This window comes from Siphateles boraxobius, unplaced genomic scaffold (assembly GCF_051911475.1).
Source record: "Siphateles boraxobius isolate OS27281-9 unplaced genomic scaffold, OSU_SipBor_1 35, whole genome shotgun sequence".
NCBI classification, from domain to species: domain Eukaryota; kingdom Metazoa; phylum Chordata; class Actinopteri; order Cypriniformes; family Leuciscidae; genus Siphateles; species Siphateles boraxobius.
Window position 1 is genome coordinate 12878580 of NW_027508975.1, and position 24374 is coordinate 12902953.

General features: G+C 39.8%; 1 protein-coding gene across 3 annotated transcripts; it reads left to right on the forward strand.

Moving 5' to 3' along the window:
• Nucleotides 1-1650: 1650 nt before the first annotated feature.
• On the forward strand, nucleotides 1651-24274 carry prrc2a (proline-rich coiled-coil 2A). 3 transcript variants are annotated; one of them, XM_077196454.1, is made up of 17 exons: nucleotides 1817-1954; nucleotides 5411-5562; nucleotides 8619-8796; nucleotides 9153-9249; nucleotides 9464-9539; nucleotides 12672-12815; nucleotides 12975-13225; nucleotides 13348-13430; nucleotides 13533-13681; nucleotides 14885-14987; nucleotides 15087-15285; nucleotides 15432-15524; nucleotides 15653-16196; nucleotides 16315-16562; nucleotides 17989-18280; nucleotides 18367-18589; nucleotides 18776-24274. In XM_077196454.1, exons 2-17 carry the CDS (start codon nucleotides 5448-5450, stop codon nucleotides 21771-21773), a joined length of 5793 nt encoding a protein of 1930 aa, XP_077052569.1. In that variant the 5' UTR covers nucleotides 1817-1954; nucleotides 5411-5447; the 3' UTR covers nucleotides 21774-24274. The 3 variants fall into 3 exon arrangements, with proteins under 3 accessions (XP_077052568.1, XP_077052567.1, XP_077052569.1); XM_077196453.1 differs by lacking the exons at nucleotides 1817-1954; nucleotides 15432-15524 and adding an exon at nucleotides 1651-1790; XM_077196452.1 differs by lacking the exon at nucleotides 15432-15524 and having other exon boundaries at nucleotides 1687-1954.
• Nucleotides 24275-24374: the final 100 nt, after the last annotated feature.

A 24374-nucleotide genomic window follows, 5' to 3' on the forward strand; every position in this document is an offset into this window, starting at 1 on the left:
TTAAATTAAACAAGATAAATGATGTATGTTTAATTACATGATAATGCGATTAATCTTGCAAAAGGGCGTGATTAATCGCGATTAAAAAATTGAATCTATTGACAGCCCTAATTCAAGTAGAAAATAGTAATTTCAATTGTAATAGCATTTCACAATATTACTGTTTTAACTGTTTTTTCATCAAATAAATGTAGCTGTGGTGGGCATAATAGACTTCTTTCAAAACATTTAAAAAATGTTTTTAATTATTCCAAACTTGACCGGTAGTGTTCAGTATATAGCCTATATATTCCCTTGATGGTTTTCAGTTTAGTGGAATTTGTCTTACTACTTAGCAATAGCGCTTAATTATACTGTCATTTAAAAGTAATGTTGAAAGAAGTGACTGCAAACTAAGTGAGGAGTGAGATGCAAAATTTCATTGCAGAGTTTCTTTTGTACAATGTACAAATTGTACAATGCAAACATTGTACAATGCAACAGAGTCCACATCTGGAAAATATGACAGCCACAAATCAAATTAAACTGCAGATGCTCAGAGATACAGGGCAGTTATAATCTTACCATTGATCTTATGTCATGACATTATCTTGTGACTATGGACTTATAAATTAGTTAAATAAACTATAAATGTTATGAGCTAGCTAAGGTATGGACCATAGTGTCAGAATGTGATCTGTAAACAATTTTTTTCTGGTTGGTAAGATGTCTTGTGGTGCTGAAAGCACTGCTGCTTCTTGACCCGCCTGCATGTTTGATGTCTTTGGTGGATTAGTGTTAGTTCTTCTAAAAAATCAATGAAGCATGCACTGGATCTCAATGTCAAACCAAAGGCGTATTTGTTGTGACTATAGCACTGGCTTAAATGGCTTTTTGTTCAAATATTTAAATGAATTAACAAATGCATAGCAATGTTTTAATGTTTCATACCATTTGTTTGATTCACACAACAAACAAGTAAACAATTTGCTTTTATTAGTGTGTTTAGACATCATTTACATTATGCATCATCACCTGTATTTATTACAATGCAAGCACTGTTATACTCAACATTATGCATTTAAGATCATTTGCATTTTTACAATATCATTCAAAGGTTTGGGCCCAGTAAGACTTTTTGGAAAGAAATTAATAGTTGTATTTAGCAATACTGCATTAAACTGATTGCAAGTGACAGTAAAGACATTTACAATGCAATAATTCTATTTTCAATAAATGGTGTTTTTTCTTTTAATATATTTTTAAAAGTACCTTGGTGGTAGGCTACTATAGTTTAATATTTACCACGTTACTGAACAGTAACCAAAGTCATAAACAATAGCAATGGTAATCAACATTACCCGAATACCAAGGTACTTCCACGGTACTCTTTCAAAAACATTATATATTTTAACTGTTGACACCTGTATAGAACATAAAGGTTTTGCTTCCAGCGTAGAGCGAAGAGAATCATATAATAAAAATAATTGTATTGACTAAGAAGATATCAAGTTACACCTGTTAGTGCAAGCTTTATCCTCACAGCCATTCATAGCGCACCTCTATCATTGAGAGAGAGGCGCTACATAAATGTTAATGTAGTTTAACATATATGATCTGATTGGCCAATAGGCCTGTTCGGAACGTATTATGTTAATTTAACCCCGCCCACTATGCGCGCATCCGCCCCTCTCTGCGAAACCATCCTCAGAAGCCGTTGACGGCTCTAATAGTGACGGATCGACCCCCCGCAATATTATTTTATTTTTCCTTTTTCATTTGTTTTGTGGAAAAAAGAAAAAGGAGTACAAGTAAGCTTCACTGCACACATCCGTCCTCAGCAATCCCCATCCGATCTCTTCAACTCATAATCCTGTTTTGAGCTTTTGTAAGAGCTTGTGCTAACGTTAGCTAGTACACGATTATTGCTAATAACTCCACGATACAACCTCGAGACAAGTCGGAACAAGACCAGGTTAGTAGCTGTGTATAATGACCAATCGAGTGCAATAAATAGGTTTTATTATAGTGGTGTTTGTGGTCGTAGTGTTGTGGTCCAGCTTTTCATCGGTCGGTGTCGGCTAACGTTAGCATACTATCAGCATAGCTTGTGTGTGTCACACATCCTGTTGAAGATGTACCATATATCGTTTTTAAAGTTATGTGGCTGTGAAGTTTTCTTTTAGACCGTTTTAGTAAGTGTTATTTTAACGTTGAGTTGGAGTAGTAACGTTACGCCTAGGGTAGCGGAATGTATAAGACGTGCATTGACTGAAACGGTATGTCAGAAAAGTGCATTGTTTTGGTTTAGAAACAAGGATCCGGTTGACTCGTTTGGTTAGACATATATTAAGTCTCACTTTAAAACCCAATAACTCGGATTCCAGAAGAAGCCTATGTTGTTAAATCGTCACAAATCCCGATGCTAATGTGCTTGTAGCTCTGGCCTCACTTCGCCGCCGCCATTTTGTTTTGTTCTCGCCATCAAATCCTTTAGTCAAACCCGCAACATCAATTATATGGATAGTTTATTTCCCTATTTTGTGTTTGTCGCTTTTTCCGATTGATCTAATCCATGCTTAGATTAATTCACATGTCCGATGTGATACGTAATCGTGAAGTTATGTATATTATGAAATGTATATGTCTGCCCCCTCCTCCCAGCACGAAACATGGAGGCCGCGGTTTCAAGCAGCGATTTAACAAGTCAAAACAGACCATTCACCGGGTTTATAATATACCGCTTTTTATATCAGATGCCGGACTTTTCGTATAGTCAGAGGAACAACATTTGTGTTTTTGTGGAGAGCTGTTCTGTGCCCTCACGACCAGTTGGCAATGCGTGTAAAATAATCTACGCAGCTCCTGTTCACCAGCGTTGCTTCATGTTGCGTCTAGATTATTTTACAGGCTTTGCCAAATGGCCATCACTGCTATCCCTAATCTGCATCTGATGTGAAGTACACTGCGCTGGCTTTAATGTGTTAAATAGAGAAGCAGTACTGTGCTTTTTACTAAATCATTGGTTTGTGCTCTTTAAAATTCATGGTTGGGATTTATTTTTGGACAGCTGTTTTGGCTGTCCTTTGCAAATATTACTATTCATGTTCTTACTATTGTAAAATCATACAAAATACATATGGGCTTACACAAACATTATAAGGATCCTTTATGGTGTTGATATAGAGAATGGTGGCTAATACCAAATATTCCAGTAACTTTTATTTTGGCCAAACAGTGGTTATGGCATTTTTTTTAAGCAATGTTAATGTACGATATATGATTGTACTGTTGGCATTTAATCATTATATTATGTTGAATGTCACTCTGTAGAATAAAACCTGTAAATGGGCCAGAACTTTAAATCCAAACTAGTACACTTCGGTATTATTTGTACATTAGACCAGGGGTTTTCAATCTTCTAAATGCTATGGATCCCCGAATATATTCATCTTCATGCGAGGGACACCTTTCCTAAAATTTTAAAAGGCAGCTATATATTTATACGTAAAAAGACCTAATTTATAATGTGGAAAAATTAATATTATAACCGTGTCAGTAAAGTTATGTTGCATTTTTTAAATTCTCTGTACTGTAATTGTATGTATTATTTAAATCAAAAGGTATTTATTTTAATTTATATTTTATTTATGCATTTCAATCAAATCAATTTGTTTTATTAGTTTAATCTTTTTAGAGATTAGTTAATCTTTATATAAACTATATAATGCCACTGTGCGGCATCACGCCCACTGGAATTTAAAACTGTGAAGAAATAAAGCTAATGAATCTCTGGAAGGATATAAAGTGATACACTAGGAGCTGTGTGCACAATTTCTCTTCTCTTGACTCTTTGTGACCTGCACTTTTCAAAGCAACTTTCATAGCTTTAAACACATCCTTCTGCACCTGGGATGCGCATAATTGATGTGTGCTGCTCTGTGGTGGAGCCTTTCATATTATGATAGTTTTGCACACCGAAAGATTATTAATAACCTTTTTATTGTCTTGTTCTGTCATCTCTATAATATCTTGATGCCCCATTAAAAAGCTGTGCAATACATTTAAAATACATTTCTTTTAATTGTATAGAATTTTTCTACAAATAGTTTTTCAGAAATGTATTTGATAAGAATACAAAATAACATTTGTTTTTCATATGGTAACTTTTTTCCACCACTAAATGTTTTTTTTCTTCCAGATTTTTTTCATTTGTTGTTTTTCTCTATTGAATTTAGTAGGGATGTCATTGTCACTAGAGATTAATAGATAGGAGGCTAAGCCTCTTTTAGGAGGGTCTGATCATTCCCTCGGATTTAAAAAATAAACACATTTACATACTACGATATCGCAAAATCTCTAATTATAGACATTTTATACCGTGGAAATAATATTTATCATCATACCGCCCAGCCCTATGGAGGAAATTTCTGTTTAATATTATACTGTGTTTTTGACATAAACATTAAGTGTTCAACACATTAAGACTCTTGTTATGAATATAATAACATAGAGAAGTATTTAGTTTTATCTGCTTTAGCTGCAGTTCACGACTTGTTTATTTTAAAATCATTCTAAGATTTTATGAATGTATTTGAGTGGATGTCACTCTTGATGTTGCTATGGATGAAACGAAACCTGTAGCAAGACAGAAACGGTATACAGCATTTATAATGCATCACCATAGCAACCAGTCGCAACTGCCTTTCCCCAGCATTTAAAATGTTTTATTGATAAATCGTACTAGGCAAGCACTTGTCTTAAGTCTTTCTGTAGTAAAAGAAATAGTTTAAATGAGAAAGTTTGTTTTGTTTTCTGTTAGAATTAAATGCTGTTAGAACGTCTACATTTTGCTTTTCTGATTGATGTGTGCAAATGTCCAGCTTGTCTAGTGTAAACATGGGTCATATTTTCTGTTGATAGGCTATTTGATCATTTGGGACACCCCAATATCTTGGTTCATTATTGTTGAGCATTAGACCTAGGGTGACTTCTGTAAACATTATGTAGGCTTGTCTTGTAGGATGTATAGTGATCTACAAAATGCAGCAAATTACCAGTAAATCTTCGAATTAGCGCCTATTCGGGGTCGCAATTGCTTGAATGGTGGGTTCATTATTATTAATAATGAGAAACACAATCAGAAATACACCGCTGCGGTAACACCGACTACCGCAGCAAGCCTAATTGACTGCAAACATGTAATATTAGTAACTGCACTTATTAAAGCAAAACAATAGTAATTTTATGATTAAATTAACTTTATGATTAAAAATCCCGTTACAGAGATGTCTGTTATGCCTGCACATGGCTGTTCAGTTCAGTGTTCAAATTTTGATCCTGAAAACACAGTAACGTTTCAAAGGAAACACCCTTCACCTCAGCATTATGTTCTCCCTTTTCACTCTCTCTTTCACTCTTTCTCTTTCAGTCTCAGGACTCACCATACTCAATGAGCGTACAGCGCAATGTCAGAGCGCTCTGGGCAAACGGCAAAGGGGAAGGATGGCAAAACCAAGTATGCGTCTCTCAACCTGTTTGATACCTACAAAGGAAAAAGCCTTGAAGCACAGAAGCCTGTTGGTGAGTTTAGTCTGAGTAAAAGCTTTTAGGATTTGTTGTCTCAAACTTTTTGTCTAAACTAATTTATCTCTATCTGTTTGTATATTGAGTAGGGAGGCAAACGATTGATCAACAATAATTTAAATGATAAAACGTATCAATCGTCGATTTAGCACGGTCATGCGCAACGCTAAACATGTAAAGCAGACACGAGGAAAAATAAAGCGAGCGTGCCAGAGTTGTTTTGGACCATTTTATGTTAGAAAATAGTTAGGCTACACCTTCATGACTACACGTTTAGGCTACTTGTGCATTCGCAGCCTTGTTGTTATGTGCAAATGTATTATGTTTATTTTGTGTAGACCTATATCTGATTGATCTCTTGCATTCGGTTAAAGGGTTAGTTCACCCAAAAATTAAAATTCTGTCATTAATTACTCACCCTCATGTCATTCCAAACCCGTAAGACCTTCATTCATCTTCAGAACACAAATTAAGATATTTTTGATGAAATCTGAGAGTTTTCTGTCCCTCCATTGACAGCAACGTCATTGCAACTTTCAAGGCAGAGAAAGGTGGTAAAAACATTTTTAAAATAGTCCACATCGATGCGCGCGTGCAGCAATATTTACTTCCAGTGTGCTAACCTCGAAAATCCAGCTGTATTCTAACAATAACTATTGACTCTCCTTATTAGCTAGGCTCCTTGCATGCTGGCTAATTACTTTTTTTAAAGCTGGGTCTCCGACATTGACAGCGCTGTGTTGGACAGATTTGTACAGCGGTGTTCCATGAGAGAGAGTGAGCGCGAGAGAGAGAGAGAGAGACAGAGGGACGAGCGAGAGGTAGTGCTGCGCGAATGCGCTACGGCGCTCTGCAATCAAATACAATTTTAAATAGGCTTAGTAAAAAAAAAACAATCGAAAATCAATGTGTGGCCGTCAGCGTTGATATTGTGGCGGGCCATGTATATATATCATCCCCCAACCACTGCACCAGCGCCGGTGGTTGGTCCATTACCACCGAGGTGGTGAAAAACTGCCACCGTCACACCCCTAATGATATGACGATTAATTTTTTATTTTTTTTAAGAATTGGTGAAGCGATTGTGAAATGACTCCTAGAGCAGCTCTGGAGATGAAGTTCATGTGGAGTGTCCTCGTTTTGAAAACACCATGAACTTTACATGTTTTTGAGTATGTGTGGTAGGGGTGGGTGATATAGCCTCAAAATTATATCACAATATTTCAAGAATATTTGCAATAATGATATTTATGATGATATAGAAAATATAATTAGACCATTTTTATTACATTTATCTCACCTAAATGTTTGCTCACTCATTGCGTTTTTACAATAGGTAATTTTGTTAAGAGTTTACACTACACAAGGAAGCTTGATTTTAATCTTTGAATTACATTGAAAAAAGTGGCAAAAATGTATTCAAAATAATAAAGAGAAAAGTTTTTGGGTTGGTCTAACCCTAGTATTCAGAAATACTACAGAAATTAAATAAATACTATCAGTGTTATTTTACATTTGATTACCTTTAGTCCTGACTAAATTAAAAACATAGGCTATTAATTCTGATTTCTTACAATTAAAGCTATCTTTTATTTTTTTGACGACAACATTAAAGACAGACTTATATGGCTGCTGTCTCTCTTAGAGCTGATGCACGGATCCATTACTGTTTTCAATATACTGTCTGTCGCACTGTCACATGCGTTTTATGCTTATTTAAGACATAACCGACTTTGTTTACGAGTATGCTAACCAAGAGCGGAATTTTGACACAATTTTGCATGTTTTTTTTCCTTTAATCCGCGAAAAATAACTTGTTACTCGCGAGTAACGTCTGTATAGAGTAAACGTCTCTCTGAGAGCGCACGAGTACTGGATAGTTTAAAATCGCTTGAATATTTAAACTGATGAGACTTAAAAAGAAGTGAAAATTATCAACTTTAGTTACGATGCAGTGCTGGCCCGATTGTGCAAGTGGCAATTCGTCATGTCCCAACTCCTAAACGTGAGAGTGTATCGACGCTTGCCTTGAGCAACCCATTTTGAGAGACTAGAGAGAGAGAAGACGCAGCACCACTGAACACTCACGTGGTTTGTGAAATTGCGTCTCGGAGAAAGTTTTAAAATGATTTATTGATTTTATAATCTGTGTGGATTAATTTAGGCTACTCATACAATCTACATGCTACATGCCGGTGGTATCGTGGACGGTATATGGCACACCCCTAATGTGTGGTAGATGAAACTGTGTCGTTTATACACACATTTTAATGACTGGATTCTGTAGGACAATTCTTGTGTAAGCCGGAGGTAGCTGACTGATGGAGGTCATCCGTATTTGCCACAGCAGTGCAATACAGCTGTTGCATATTTAGAAAATATAGTCCTTTACATTGTGCAATTTAAGATCATAATCTGCCTGGCCTTTCTGAAACAAAGCGGCCTCGTGTTCATTGATTTCTAAGTTTCTTAAATCCCGCTCTGGATCACCCTAGTATTATTTAAAAAAAAAAATCAGTTGTATCAGCATTGTCCAGGGTAGCTTGCTGAACTGTTGAGGTTTGACCTAAGACAGAGTTCTTCTTGTAATCTTCGTTTTCCCTGCTTATGTTTTATTCAGTAGACGAACTACTAACTCTAAGCAGCTGTCCCTGTTTTTACAAATAAAGTTCTCCCTGCTGTTCAGGCTGCTGCTTTGCTCCAGGAAACAAATAGGGGATTGAGAGTTGGGACGGATATGTTTTTCATCATCTGAAACCACCAATGACTGCTCTGTGCATTGTTCAACCTATTTTGCATGGGCCAAGTCTGTCTTGAGAGTTTTAAGGTGGAATTTAGTTTTTTTGACCAAGTCAACCACTTGAAACAAATCCTTGTAAGATAGTTTTGCTCCTTTCACTGGCCAGCCAAGCATTCCTAAGCCATAACGGATGGAGTTTGATGTTCTCGCACATGCAGCAGTCTCTCCCGCTCGCTCGGGCTGTGTCCCTTAAGATGGTGTTGGGTTTCTGTGCTTGTTTATTTACCTCCTCCTGTTCCACTTCTACTTTCAGTTGCCCCTCGTCATGGCTTACAGTCTCTTGGTAAAGTTGCCTCTGCACGGCGCATGCCCCCCCCTGCCAGCTTGCCTAGTTTGAAGGCAGAGAACAAAGGTAACGACCCCAACGTCTCGCTCGTTCCCAAAGACGGCACAGGATGGGCAAGCAAGCAGGAACAAGCAGACCCAAAGAGGTGAGGGATGTTCACCTTCCTGAAGGAGCTACATTGCTTCATGATGTTGTTTTTGTAATTCAGTGCAGAATAACAATAAAACCGCTACCAGCTACATCGCCATCAATGTAACTTTGAAAAAGTGCTCAACAATGCCTCAATTAACTGACAATGTGCTTAAATGGTACTTTGTTTTCACTATGGACCACCCAGATTGTTAAATCAGTTTTTTGTAGAGAGTAATCACATCACGTCAGTTTTCGATTGGACTGTTTAAAACATAATTATCTTCAGTGACCTTTCATCTTCTGCTGTTTGGGTACATGTCCTTGCCTGCCATCTAATGCCTGTTGTTTTGATTCTGATCTTTTCTGTAGTACCGATGTATTGTCAGCAGCGCAGCCGGAGTCGCAGCCGCCTGTGGCCTCACAGACGTCTGTGCCGAGCGTGCCGAGAACACCTCCAGCTCAAGAGGTGCCATCGCACAAACATGAATAATCTTCAATATTATGCATGCTATTCAACATCTAAACTTTTAGTTAATTAGGTCTGTACCTTACAGCTGTAGATGTTGTTGTTTGATAAGTCAATCCACATTTTTAAATCAATACACTTTTTGGCATAAATGTTTTTGTGTTTGTTACTCTGGGACATTGTTTGGTTCTTGACACTTTTGTATGTCTCTTAGGCCCCGACTCAAGCTCTAGCCGTAGGACCAAGGTCCTGGGCACCGGCCAGTGTTACACATGGAGTACAAGGAGATGGTGAGATAAAGTCCCAGGAACATGCTTGTAGATAACAACATGGAGTACATAAGAGTACAGTATTTGAACTTCTACTAAAAATTATGAGCTTAACGATTGCCTATATTGCAAATTTTAAAATATTACTTTATCTTGTTTGAAATATTTGTTTTTTTTAAATAAGCAGTGCGTTACAAAAACAATGAGGTTAACAATGAGGAAATTTTAATTAGGGTGATATCAAAATTTAAATCAAACATAGGTTGAATTGAACTAATTACATCTAATAACTAAAAAACATGATATTGACACTAGATTTGTTTCCATCCAAAGTTGCAAATTTAACTTGTGGGCAAAATTGGAATATATATATACACTAGGGCTGAAACGATTCCTCGAGTTACTCGATTACAAAAATTCCTCGAGGCAAAAACTCTGCCTCGAAGCCTCGTTAGATTCCTATGACTCGCACTATACGCGCGGCGCAGGAATTTGATTGTTTCACACGGACCATTTATTCACACGGACCTGTTCAGGAAGCATAAATTTTGAATTTAGTTAGCGCGATGGCGGAGAATAAATATGTAAATAAACGGCAGAAATTGTCTAAAGTGTGGGATCATTACACACTTAATTCACTTAATACACTTAACTCGCTGAAACAAGGTAACGTAGTCTAAGCCTATTGATGTTCACTGATTTTATTCCCATACTGTATTTGTAGTGATGTCGTGATGCGGTTTGACTAGATATGATTTTTAGCTTTGATTACATTTTTAAGTAGTAAACGTAACTATCACGTTCAATTGCAAGAGTAAAGCCTAAAAAAAGAACCCCTTCACACACACACATACACACACGCCAGTCAGACCAATTGCAGCAATGCATCGTATGCTTAAACTTTTATGTAGCCAGGCAACAATAATTTCAGCATGCATTCACTGTACACACCGTGATGGAGGAACAAATATTGTATTGCAGTCTTTGCGAGACCTTGTTTGTAATTCACGTCTGCCAAATACAGACAACAACAAAAAATTTAAGTCCCCAGCCTGTTGGTTTTTAATAAAGATTCTGAGTACTCATTTTTCAGTTAAAACGCACGGAACAAAAAGTGCGTCAGCTTTTACTGCATGTTCAACAAGTCACATTACAGCTCTTCTTCAGCGTTAAACTACCAGAATACACAAATATGCTTTGATGCTTAGAGTGGTTATATTATAACATCTTAAAGGAAAATTCACATATGAGATAGCTTTATAACTTGCATACTATATAACTTATAGTATGTAACTTATAACAGCTTTAACTGAAATAGACACAAGTTTAATATAACTATTCTGTTAATAAAACGCACACAAAAAAAAAATCCGATTAATCGATCGATTAAGTGCTAGATTAATCGATTACAAAAAGAATCGATAGCTGCAGCCCTAATATACACCGATTCAACATTTGCAAATAAAGCACCGTTTCCATCCAATGAGCCGAAGAGAACAAAATCGTCTCTTCCTGATAAAATGGTGCTAAATATCACTTAGGAGAAGATGCTGTATATTAGCATTAGGAGAAGCAACTGTATAAATTACTTGTGCCTCAGAGCACACAGACAAAGTTATCTTGCTTTCGGAGGTGGATGTGTGCTGTTTAGGGAACACAGACATGCAAGAAAGTTCTGGGAGGTAATTATACTGAATCACTTTCATGACAGACTTTGCTTTGGCATTTCAGAACAACTAATCTGCTGGTTTGTCCAGATATGTTGTCCCATCTCAAAGTCACATGTAGGCATGCGACTGTATAAAATTTTTATGTTGCGATAATTGCAAGATACACGTTATTATCACCATATTGAAATAAGTTGCAAAAAAAGTGTTGTCATAGTATTATATAACATAGTTTCTTATAACAAAAATAACTCTATAATTTGTGTATTGCGTTATTGTAGTTAAATGTTCAAAGTAAACAAATGTTTCAAACAGATTAAAGTGCAAAAGAATTATAAAGAAAAAAAGGTAACACTTTACAATAAGGTCTCGTTATTTAACGTTAGTTAGATTAAGAATGAGCAATAGCTACATTTGTTACAGAAGGTATTTTTCTTTGTTAATGTTATTAAATTGTTTGAAAAATATATATATAGCCTATTGGGTCTTTTAAGTATTTATTATTTGGTGCTGTGATGAACACCATTACAAATACAATGGCTGCATTTTTGCTGTACCATCAGCGCCATCTGTTGTCAGAGAGTGAATGCGCATTTTCATTCAGCGCGTCTCCTTTACATGTTCCGCCATGCGCTTTCTCATCCACATTGGGCTTGTTTACATAAGAGTGCACACATGGCTCTTTGACGCAACATACAGCGGTGTTGTGCATTTTAATCGGTTGATGGGGAAAAATTTCTAAATGCATTCTAAAAATTTTAATAATTCGTAATAAATAATTATTCTCGGTATTTCAAAGTGCCCTCAATAACAATATTGTGCATATTCATTATCGTGTTATATTGTATTATCGTATATCAGCACGTCTAGTCATATGTCTTTTGATGCACTTCGAGGAATTTTTTCGGTAAATGTGTTTCCATTGTTGTTTTTCAGATAAAGTTTTTATGCTCATTTTTAGAATTATGCGCATTTTGCTGTTTCCAGGTTCCATCCAGTGTTTTTTTTTTATGCGATACCCCGAAATGCTTATACAAATAGGTGGATGGAAACATAGCTGCTGTCATTTACTCAGTCTTACATTTTCAATGAGACATCCTTTCTTCTTTGGAACAGAAACAAGATGTATTTTTGTAAATGTATAGTTTTGTACTTTATTTTCTCCAAGCAATTAAAAAATGGGGACTAATGTCGTCAAGTCTCAAAGGGATGCAGAATTAATATAAAATGTATGTACTACTTTTACAATACTTCAGTGACTCTTTTGCATCCTACCCTTGAAGCTATACATAGATTGTGTGTGGAAACGATTTAAAAAATTTAGTATGTAAATGACAGCAGGATTGACTTATTGGATAAACAATTTCTTTAAAGAAAATAATTTACATAATATAAATGTATAAGTAATAGTAAGAAATATAAAGTTATAATTGTTGAAGTCCCGTAATGTCAGTTTGTTATTTTTGAAACTTTGCTCTCTTCACAGGTGGAAAGGGATCAAACCAACAGTCGCCATTCTCTCGCGAGGAATTTCCCACCCTGCAGGCGGCTGGAGACCAGGACAAAGCTGGCAAAGAACAGGCCACTGCAGATCAGTGGTATGGGCCAGGACCAAGCCTCCGCCCCCAGAGTAAGCATAAATGCCCTGTTCTGTAACTGTTGTGGTGATTTGTCTTGGAGCATGTGGAATTCATATCATATCTGTTAAATTCTAAATAATACTTCTGATTCGTGTTGGTTCACACATTCAGCAGACTCCCAATAAGCAATTTTTTGCTTTCTGTTCTAGACGTAACAAGTTGGCGGGATGGTGGGGGCCGGGCATTGGCACCCACCCTGGCTGGGGAGGCAGTTGCGGAGGGCGGTGCTGGGGGAAATATGGTGATGGAGGGTGCTGCTGGGGCCCCTCCCATCCCACAGCAGAATGCATCCTCTCATGGGCTGCCTAGAACTCCCTCAACCAGCAACCCCGCACTTCCCCTCCCCCAGCCACCCATTGGCCCGCAATTCCAGGCTTACAGAGGGATCATGCCTCCCTTCGTAAGTTTGAACATTTTCATCTTGGCTCATCTCTAGAGAATGGCAAAATGTCTAAAATTTTGATTGATTTATTTGTTCAGTGCATTTATAGCCTTTCTGTTCTGTCTGCATTTTATCTCTAGATGTATCCACCATACTTGCCCTTTCCACCCCCCTATGGTCCACAGGGACCTTACAGGTACCCACCCCCAAACGAGGCCCCTAGGTAAGATTATTTGCGAGTAGATTATTTCCAACTGAGTAGAAATGCTACTAATATTAATTTCCACTAGTTGACGTCCTTAACCCTCTTCTGACCTCTTGGCAGGTTTTCTCGTTCCCAGGGTGGAGTAGGGCCAGATGGGCGGCCACCTGGAGGCCCCCGGGGTGAAGTAGTAAAGCGCCCATCCATCCTCAAACAGGATGATCTGAAGGAGCTGGATGAGCTGGACCATGATGGAGATGAGGGCTGGGCTGGTAAGAGCAAAGCTTTCAGTTCATCTGACATATTAAGAGTGTAGAAAATTCTTTTGATTTGTGTTATATATATATATATATATATATATATATATATATATATATTAGTGCTGTCAAACGATTAAAATATTTAATCGCGATTAATCGCATTAATGTCATAGTTAACTCGCGATTAATCGCACATTTTTATCTATTCTAAATTTCTCTTGATTTCTCTTTGTTCATTATTTTTTCTCATTTTAATGCTCTTATCAACATGAAAAAAGTGGATTGCTTTCTTTGTGCACATTTTTTTTTTATTGAAAACAACATAGGCAATACTGTGTTCAATTTCACACAAACATTCTCACTTGGAGCAAATAATTTCTTTGTAACACAATGTAACACTGTCCATCAATAAAAGGGTGAAAGAAATACTGACGAGGTACTGATATTGACGAGGGGGCGGAGAATTCGCATTAGGTGTGTGTGTGTGTGCTTGGCCATCATCAAGTGGTATTTCAGACTGGACGTGCTGCGATGATGATAGCTCAGTTCATAACGACAAAACACACATATCACTTTGGTCTAGTCAATGGAACCATTTGGCAACTTTTTAAAAGTAAACTTTCCATTCAGAATCTTATTGGCATCCATTTCGGCGTCTCGCGCTCGTCATCTCGTCACGTAACTTTAACCTATTTGGCCGGCTCGCAAGCCCAAACAAGTGTGTGTGCGCGTGCCTGTTGTTTTGTTTCCGGTCTAGATACACTTGCGCTTTGGTCGACGAAGCAACAAAACGTCCTCGCACGGCGCAAGCCCTTGAAATGAATGGGTTTCATAGCGCAGCGCCGCGCATGCCGCGTCCTGTTGCAAAAGCATGTGAAAAAAAACTACAAAGTTTGCTAGACCAAAAAGACCGTTAATCTCGTGATAAAAAAATTAATCGCGTTAAAATGGTTTTGCGTTAACGCCGTTAATAACGCGTTTAACTGACAGCCCTAATATATATATATATATATATATATATATATATTGCATAATTGGGTAACTTTATGAAACTGGTATGCATACAAGGAGACAGTGTTTCTTGTGATCGTTTAATAAATGACAGTTACAGAATGTTTGGTTATTTAGTTTATTTGTCTTTTCAGTATTGATTTGAAGGTACAACATATATCTACAGTGTCATATCCTTTTCTTAATGATTTGCTTTGTTCTCAGGAGCCCAGGAGGAAATTGACTATTCTGCAAAGTTGAAGTTCAGTGATGATGAAGGAGAGGATGATGGGGAAGAAGAACGGACTGAACACAAAAATGGAACTCGGTAAACATTTTTGAAATGTTTTCTTATTGGTTGATTACCTTAATTGTTCTTTTCGCTCACTGAAGTCCTTTTTGGATACTTTATATTCTGCTGCAACAGGGAGTCAAGGGAGCAGCAGAGATCCCAAGATGGACCTGCACCAGTTTCACGTTCCCGAGCATCGGACAGTGGAGGGGATTCGCGCCGCACCCCTCCTTCCAGTGCTGAAGATGGCTCTGCATCCCCCTCCAGCAAGCCAGGCTGGGCTGAGGAGAGTGGAAGCAGCTGGAACAGCCAAGCAAATGCAGGTTCTTTTCAGGTATGAAACTCATCTCCCCATCCAGGTGCAAGCCTTCAGTAGTACCACTGGCATTTGCCAAATAATGTGCAGTCACTGTGAGGACAGGAACATGCTTGTGGTGTTTCCTGGATGACTCACTGATTGATACATATACCCCTACGCAGAGGCGTAGGCCTGGACTAGGTGGTCCAAGGGAGCAGCCCTCCCTCCCACAAGGTCCAATTCTTGGACAAGGGCCCTACTCCTACTACCGCCAGGTACATGGGGAAGGAGTCCAAGAAATAGGACGGACGCGACATCAAGCTCTAACAAAAGCATGTTGGTGTTAATGACGATGGTGGTTACATTGGTGAACCTTAATTACTAACCCACTTTCTGTCAACAGCACCGGCCTTCTAACCAGTCGCCAATCTCTGGCCCCATCCTGGCCCCCCAGAAGCCCAACGGTGCCCAGGCACAGCAGCAGGTGGGGGAGATGCCTGGTGGGCCGACTCCTCCTCCCTCCAACGCCCTGCAACCCCAGCAACAGGGTGAGGATGAGGATGAGACATGGCGGCAACGAAGGAAGCAGTCATCAACGGAGATCTCTGCTGCAGTAGAGCGTGCCCGTCGTCGGCGTGAAGAGGAAGAACGGAGAATGCAGGAGGAGCGCCGTGCTGCCTGTGCTGAGAAGCTCAAAAGACTTGATGAAAAACAGCAGCAGCAACAGTCAATGAAACCCAGCAGCCCCATTGACGCTCCAGCCAACAGCCCTAGTCCTTCCTTGTCTGCGCCTGCCTCGTCTCCTAATGCCAGTCAGCCATCGTCACCCTGTGTGGACACTGAAGAAACTCCTCTGTCATCTGTTCAGGGAAGCGGTACAACGTTGGGACTGAATATTAATAACAGACAGAGGGCTGGCAGCAATAGCAGCCATGACTCCAACACTGGTTAGTTTTCATTAAATAGTACATTTCCTCATCTTTTTGACACATGGTGGTCTTTTCTTGATGAATGTTTGTTGTAGAAAATGAGCAAACCATTTCAGTAAGTTTCCTCTTCATTCAGAGTCCCAGCAGGCTCTGCAGCCTCAAACCAACCAGCATCCACAATCCCTGGATGGCCCTGTGCCTGGAGATGCCAAGGAGGAACCTGTGGTGGGCGGGCCACACATCCGTGGCCCTAGAGGTGGAGATGACTCTGTGAAGTTGGTTGAAAGTGTTGGTGGAACAGGACGGCAGGGAAGTGGTCCACCTGGGCAGGGCTTTTCCAAGTATCAAAAATCTCTTCCTCCTCGTTTTCAGAGGCAACAACAGGTTTGTTTTGTCTCTAAATATGGAAATAGTCCTATCCATTATATACAATGTTTATTATGGCAATGACTCTCACAGTTTCAGTGAATATATTATACTAGGGATGTCAATTTACACAAATTTCCATGATCGATCGTCTTGTAAATTAACGATTGATTAATTGTTAGCCTTAATACTGCAATATGCGTCAACTGCAGTACCATATAGCCAACAGCAGGACAGAGTCTGCGAATGCTGCTCAAAACACCATGTTCCTCACCAAACGCATGCATAGGGTTTTTAGTCTAAATAAAGGGCTGGTAGGATTGTGTGATGTGATTTGATCATTTAATTAAATCAATTATTTAATAATCAAATATAATGACTAATATAACTATCACCAATGCCGCCTCAGATGCGTGCTGGTCAGAATGTGTAACTCCTGTTGTGGACATGCTCCATGGCAAATTATTAAAATAGTGTTATTATAATGTTATGTAACATGTCAGTCCCAATCATAGTTATTATTAGTCGTGCATTGATGTTTGAGCTGAGCGCGCTGAATGAAACGGAAGAGCTATGCTAGCGGTTATTTAACTCAACGAAAATGCATCCTAAATGAGATTAATCAGATATATACAAGTGAATTTGATCTAAGTTACATGCTTTTCAAAATTTGTCAATCGTGTTGTGGACGTGCGTGCTCTTTAAGGCAATAAGAAAGCAAGGCAACTAAACTCAAATAATTCACAACGTTTTACAATATTTTTATTTTTTTATAATGTTATGTAATATGACCGTCCCAATCATAGTCATTATTAGTCGTGCATTGCTGTTTAAGCTGCAAGCACTGAAGCTAAAGCGACCACCGGTGCATTTTACTACCGCGTTAATTCTTAACCAAATGCATCCAATTTGAGATCAATCAGATATAGGCCTACACAAAATAAACATATTACAACTTACATTTGCACAAAACAACAAGGGTGCGAATGCACAAGCAAACATGTAGTCATGAGTGTGTAACTCTAGCCTTTTTAAGTAAAATGGTCTAAAACATAACTCTGTCGCACTCGCTCAATTTTTCCTTGTGTCTGCTTTGTTTATTGCGGTTGGCCAGCACGCATGAGCATTACATTGCTTAATCGCTGATCGATAAGTTTCATCGATTTAAATTATCAACAATTAATCAAATTGCCGATTAATCGTTAGCATCCTTATATTACACACATTATACAAAAACTTGACCCGTTTTAGTCCCCATCAGACTGGGTCCGCATTTCCATAGTTCATGGTACATGAGGATAAAATTTCAGCTTTTAGTGTATTAAAGATAAAATATCTTTAACCCAATAAAAGCTGAGTTTCTTTATACTCAGGGACTGAGGTTAAAGTCTGACAAACATTAAAAATGTTCAATAAAAACATGGCTTGTATCATTTGTGGGCAGGAGCAACTGCTCAAACAGCAGCAGCAGTGGCAGCAGCAGCAGCAACATAACCAGGTTGCCCAAAATCAGCTTCAGTCCCAATCTCAGAATCAGCAGGGCCCCTCTCCAGGTACCACACCACAGTCTGGGCCTAAACAGCCAACCCTTTACCCCCCTGGCTCAATGGGGCGCCCTCCACCTCTGCCTTTGAACTTTGATCCCCGCTGGATGATGATGCCATACATGGACCCCCGAATGATGCAGGGACGTCCCCCACCCATGGACTACTATCCTCCCAGCATGCATCCTTCTGGTTCGTTAAAACAAACAAGCAGATAAACTGTGAATATTAGACAGATGTCTTGTTGTCCAGGGATGATGAGGGCTTTTGTGTTTCAGGGTTGATAAGTCGAGAACGTTCTGATTCAGGTGGCTCTGGGTCAGATCCGTTTGATAGGCAGCAGCATAGCGGACACCCTCATCCTCACCGTGGCACACCACCCATGGATCCCAAACTGGCTTGGGGACCGGAAGTTTTTTCTGGGGGTACTGAGGGTCGAGGTCTAACTTCCCCTTTACGGCAGAAAGCTGTCGAGGAAGAGGAGGCTGGCAAAGGTCAAAGGTAACAAGACGCCATTTCAAACATTTTATATTAAAAGTAATTGCATTAAACTAATCAGCTTGTGTTAAAATTCTTTATTCCTGAATTTTAATGCTGAATATATTTGTAAACTTTTCCTTTATAGTATATTGTTAGACATGACTTTTTTATAAGCATCACATGTTTTTCTTTTCTTAATGTTTCTAGAAGTGACACTCCTCCAGTGCGTATGCGAGAGGGAGGAACGGCTTCCATTCAGCCGCCTGGTGTGGCTCCAAGCTCTCCATCGGGCTCATCGAACCAAACCCCACCACCTCTGGGGATTCAAGTTGGGGGCCAGGGTGCTAGCCACCATACCCATCATCAGCCCTTTATGGGTGGGCGAGGAGGTTACAGTAGCTACCCTGACAGTGGATCCAGAATGGGCCCCCACCTGCAGCAAAGGGCCAACAGTGGAGGGACATTGCATGGTTTTGGCCATCAGGAGAGTAGTCAACAGAGCCAAATCTGGGGGACTCCTCATCCCCATTATGACCGTAATGGCCGTTCTGATCACTCTGCCTTGGAGGCCAATTCACATCTCCAACACCATGGTCCTCCCACTCATCCTCCTCATTTCACTCTTCATCTCCATAAGCAAGAGAATGGCAGGGAGCGAGAAAAGTTGGGGGAGCCAAAAAAGAGTGACCCTTCACCTCTACTCCATCAGCCGTCCCTCTCCTCTTCCTGTTCATCGTCATCATCATCATCTTCCTCAGCTAGAGAAGATGGCAGTGGAAAACAGTCCCTACATAATCAAGTCACACCACAGCATGAGCATGATACTGGTTCTGCTCATGCTTCAGGAAGGAAACAAGAGAAGATGGGAAATGCACATAATCAGCCCCAACAGCATTCTGTGCAGCACCATCACCCTAAATCCAACCCTCGCATTCGGGAGCACAAAACTGAGACACACTGGGGCCCGAGGCCTGGTAGCAGTAGTGTGAGTGGGGGCTCAACCCATAACAGGAAGGCAAGCTCTGGAATGAGTGGAAATACTGAAGAACCTGCAAATCAGGGGACTGAGAACAAATGCTTTACTCAATCAGATGGCATCACAGTCAAGCGGGCAGGTCCTATTAAGAGACCAGTGCTTAAAGAGATGAAAAGAGAGGGTGGTGAAGGAGGAGGAGAAAAGACCACTGGAGGTTGTGGTAAAGATAAAGAACAAGATGCTAGCCAGACCACAACCAAACAAGAACCAGCATCTGGGGCTCAAGCCTCCTCAGCACCCAGTGGGAAAGATGATGCAGTCTCATCAAATAAACCCAGAACTGGCGGAAAGGAGCGAGGAAACACTGGGGGTACTGGTAAAGGATCCAAAAACGGAGAAAGCTCTATTCAGAATTCTTTCTATTCAGCTCCTCAATCCAGGAGGGAACGAGAGTTTTCTTCTGAAAGAGGAAGCACAACTTACCATGCATCCTCATCTAGAGGTAGCCGATCCAACCGTGGCAGAGGAGAGTTCTTTGGCCGAGGTCGAGGTTACAGAGGCACTTACACTGGCAGTGCAGGTGGAGGCAGCCGTGGGAAAGCAGGTGGCAGAAGCAGCAAGGACTATAGGTCAGCAACCAACAGTGGCTACCCCCATGCACCTTCTAATCAAGAATACAAGCGGGAGGCATTATCTGGCAGTGGTAGACACGGACATGGGGGCTCTCAGCCAAATCCGGGACGTGCTAGAAACCGAAGTGAGACTCGAAGTGAAGGCTCTGAATATGAAGAGGTGCCAAAGAGGAGGAGACAAAGGGGATCTGAAACAGGCAGCGAGAGTGCTGGTAGTGAACTTGCTCACTCTGACAAGGAAGACCGCAAGCTGAACACCAAGACTGGCACACGAGGAGAGAACTCTACAACAGGCCCTTCATCTTCTTCAGCTCCAATCAGAAACTCCCAGACTAGAGTTTTCACTCCAAGGGGAGTGCCATCAAGACGTGGTAGAGGTGGAGGTGGTAATGGAGGGGGTCTCCATAGAAGTGGAGGAACTGCTGGAGTGTCTGGTGGACATAGATCTGGACCTGGCTCTGCTTCTCATGGCTGGTCTACAAAATCTGCAACTGTGCGAAAGCAGCATACATCCTCACAGCCATCCCCTCCTAAAGATTCAGGCCGTGGAATGAATGGTGACAAGAAGAAACCTGCAGACCTGAATCAATCTCAGAGTCAAAGTGCAAATCCCTCTGCAACTAATCCCTCTGTGCCTACATCTATTCAACAAGGGTCCACTGAGAATGGAAGTGTTGGAGCCCCTCTGCCCTCAAGTAATGTTCCTTCAAATTCCACTGGTCCTCCTAACCAGACTCTTCCTCAGTCTACCCCAGATGGACGAAGTTTCCCTAACAGGGGATTTGAGCGCCCCCCTCGTCGTAGGCGTCACGGACGATCCCAGCATCAGCAGGACAAGCCTCCCAGATTCCGCAGACTTAAGCAAGAGCGAGAGAATGCAGCCCGTATAAATGGAAGCAGTGGAATTGAAGTCATAGCTGGACAACAGCAGCACGCTGCTTCACCATTGCAGAATTCCCTGCAAGAAACCAACAGCACTCCCAATGCCTGTGCCCCAGCTGTTGCAAATGCAAACCACAGTGTGTCTGCAACTTCTAACAATAATAATAATAATAGCAGCAACCTTGGGGGTGGAAATCAAAATTTCAATAGTCACCACAACCATCACTACCAGGGCAACTCCCAGTCACACCCTCAGCACCATCACAACCATAACCCAGCTGGGGGTGCCAAATCTCCCGACGTCTCTAACCAGAACTCTGACCAGGCCAATGAGGAATGGGAAACCGCCTCAGAAAGCAGTGATTTCACAGAGTTTCGAGAAAGAGATGGTGGAGGAGGAGGTAAATCTTTTTCTTCGCATCATCATCATCACCACCACCATCACCATCCATCAGGAAGAGGTGGTGGAGGCAACAGCGGTGGTGGCGAGAGAGAGATGACGGCTAAAGAATTGGCCACCAGCAAGAGAAGCTTCTCAAGTCAGCGCCCTGGAATGGAGAGGCAGAACAGAAGGGTGAATACCGGTGGTGGTGGTGGAGGAAGAGGCCCCAGGGGTCCACCCGGCGCTGGTGGGGCATTGGGTGGAGCTGGTGCTGGCGGGGGCAATCGTGGTGAGAGGCGTGGAAATTGGCCCTCTCCTAAGAACAGGAAGTGATGTTTTGTTTTTTGGGAAATGTTTAAAATGCATCCCTCTATCTTTGGCCACTCTTTTCTGTAAAACCTCTACCCCCTTAACATAACACTTTATTATTGTAAAAGATTAGTTACCCAGACAATGTACACATTATAGATCTTTTGGTTTATAGCTTTTTGTCCCTTAATTGGAAATTCACACTCTTGTGTCCTTTCACACTCCCACAGATCCTAAACTACTCTTGAGATTTTACATACTACACCCTATTTTAATGGAAGTATTTCCTGACTGAAAGTGCATTCAACCACATGACCCATTTAGGTTTGCATATACAAGCACAATATTACATCAACCAGACAAAAATGTGCTTAGTTTATGTATGCTGGGCACGTTTCATATATTTATGTAAGAACTGTGGCTTGAAGTAAGTATGAAAGCTAAGGTTGATATTATGTACTTGTGTATTCACATCACATGTTGGATTTTGGAAGTTGCTCTTTTAATGAGAACAAATGTATCAGATTTGTTTTTCCCCTCATTGTGTTTTGAATTTCTCCTTATGTTGATTTTCCATTTCAACCTCTCTTTAAATGTGAGGATATATCTTTTTTTCTTCTGCAAAGCAGGTCATTAAAATGTATTTTTAAGTAGAATCCCCTTCATTTTTGGTTCAATCCTGCATACTACTGTGCTTGCCCCACTAAGTTACACCACAGTTTAGTTTTTTTGTTTTTTTTTGGAATATCACTGTCATGGCCACTTTTTCAAAACAACATTGGGTTTTTTTTTTTCTTATGTTAAATTCACAGGCCTTCTCTGCTCATTGCTTTGGGTTTTCAAATAGTTTCATTAGTGGTTTTGGCCTCGGCATGGAATTGTAGACTGTTAGTGCACATTATACATGTTTATATCGTTGGACAGTGATCTTAAATGAAGGTCCTTCAAAAGTTCCTCTTCATGGATCACATTGTTTTAAGGCCGTTTCTGTTGTGAGCAAACCAAATGACTCTTAGCCTAAGTGTCAGATCCTCATTAAATTAGAATTTTGTTTTTTTGTTCAGAACATGCGTTATAGTTTTTTTTTTTTGTCTTGCACTTATATTAAGCCAGTAAACTCCTAAAATCTACTTTAGATTAAAGATTGTTTATTGTTTTTTTTCTTTCTTTCTCCAAATGATTAGCTGTATATTGGGCATCTGATTTGACTAGGTGTCATACTGCAGTTCCAGGTTATTGAACATGAAAAGTATTGTGCTATTGTTATATTCACTTACCAGTTCTTGGGCGTGTAGAGAATCGCTCTTTGACTACCCTCTGCATTGTAAATTCCCTCATTTTTTTTATTTTTTTAAACAAAAGAAACTTACACAAGCTCTTCCTCCTGTGTGTATTTCCAAAGTCCCTCAATGTATCAGAACATGAGCAAATGTCTTGCTCACATCCTCGAACTGATCTTCTATATACCATTCATTTCATTGAGACACAAGTCAATGCCAAGGAGTCTGTGGCCCTTTTTTGAGTAGTGTTACAAAAAAATTAAATAAGACATTGGTTCAATGTGCAATATGCCTGACGTCAAACAAAACCTACCCATCCAGGGAGCTTGAGCCCTGGTTAACAAGAAACCACAAATGCTTGATGTCTAAAAGAAACGGATCAAAGCATTGTTCCCTCATTTTGACCAGCATCTGTATCCTAATGGTGTAAGTTGGGGTTTGTTTGTTTTCTGGGAATGCCTTGGTCTAATGAATAGCTTTGAAATATGTAGGGCTTTTGAATGAAATGTTTGTGTGAGTAGGGCATTTAAAAAGTATGTGTGAATTTATATCTGATCTCTACATGTAATGTGCTTTTTTGAGGATAGAACATTTTGTGAGAGGCGAATATGAGTCCCAATTGCCCACTTTTTCTGACACTATTAGGATGTTTATTTTATCTAGGATATTTTCATTATATACATTGTGTGTATATGTTAATCCAAATGAAGTGCAGTGGAAAAAAAGTTAAATCAATATATATATATATTTTTTTCCAATCTACTAAGGAAAATAACTAAAATGGGTTTATTTGACTTTACTTGCAGACATTTTACCAAGCATGGTTTCGTTCTCCGATACAGCTTGGTCAGTCTATTCGTTGGAAGCCATTCTCTCATAGGCTTTCAGTGCTGTTTATCATCCCTCTTAAACTTAATACATTGATTTGGTCACATATGTACCAATATTTGAATAGAAATGTGTATTGCTTGAAATACTCAGAGATTGTATTATACTTCTAACTATACCAAGGTACCTGAAGTTGTTACTGCTGTTCTAGCATCTATGGCTTATCATTGGACCTTGATATACACACGTGTATGTATATTGGTATGCATCTGAGTTTGTCTGCCCCAACTTACATTCCCACACACAGTTGTTGCCATTTTTAAGTTCAAGGGAGCAATGTACAAGCAGAGAAGTGTCTTATTATAATAAAAAGTATACAGAGAAAAAGTTAAATAAAAATCTTTTGTTTAAATGGAAGATCTGTGGTTTGACTTCATTTCACCAACATAGTGTCATTAAGAGTTTTTTAAAAGGGGATTAAAGTAATTTTTCTTTCGTTATGCTTACCATATCCATT

What these genes read in the sequence shown, in the direction of transcription:
- prrc2a (XM_077196454.1), top strand. Translation starts at nt 5,448, where the DNA reads ATGTCAGAGCGCTCTGGGCAAACGGCAAAGGGGAAGGATGGCAAAACC. An exon ending in GAGGGATCATGCCTCCCTTC is followed by an intron (nt 13,226 to 13,347) that starts GTAAGTTTGAAC and finishes TTTTATCTCTAG; the next exon opens with ATGTATCCACCATACTTGCC. An exon ending in GTTTTCAGAGGCAACAACAG is followed by an intron (nt 16,563 to 17,988) that starts GTTTGTTTTGTC and finishes ATTTGTGGGCAG; the next exon opens with GAGCAACTGCTCAAACAGCA.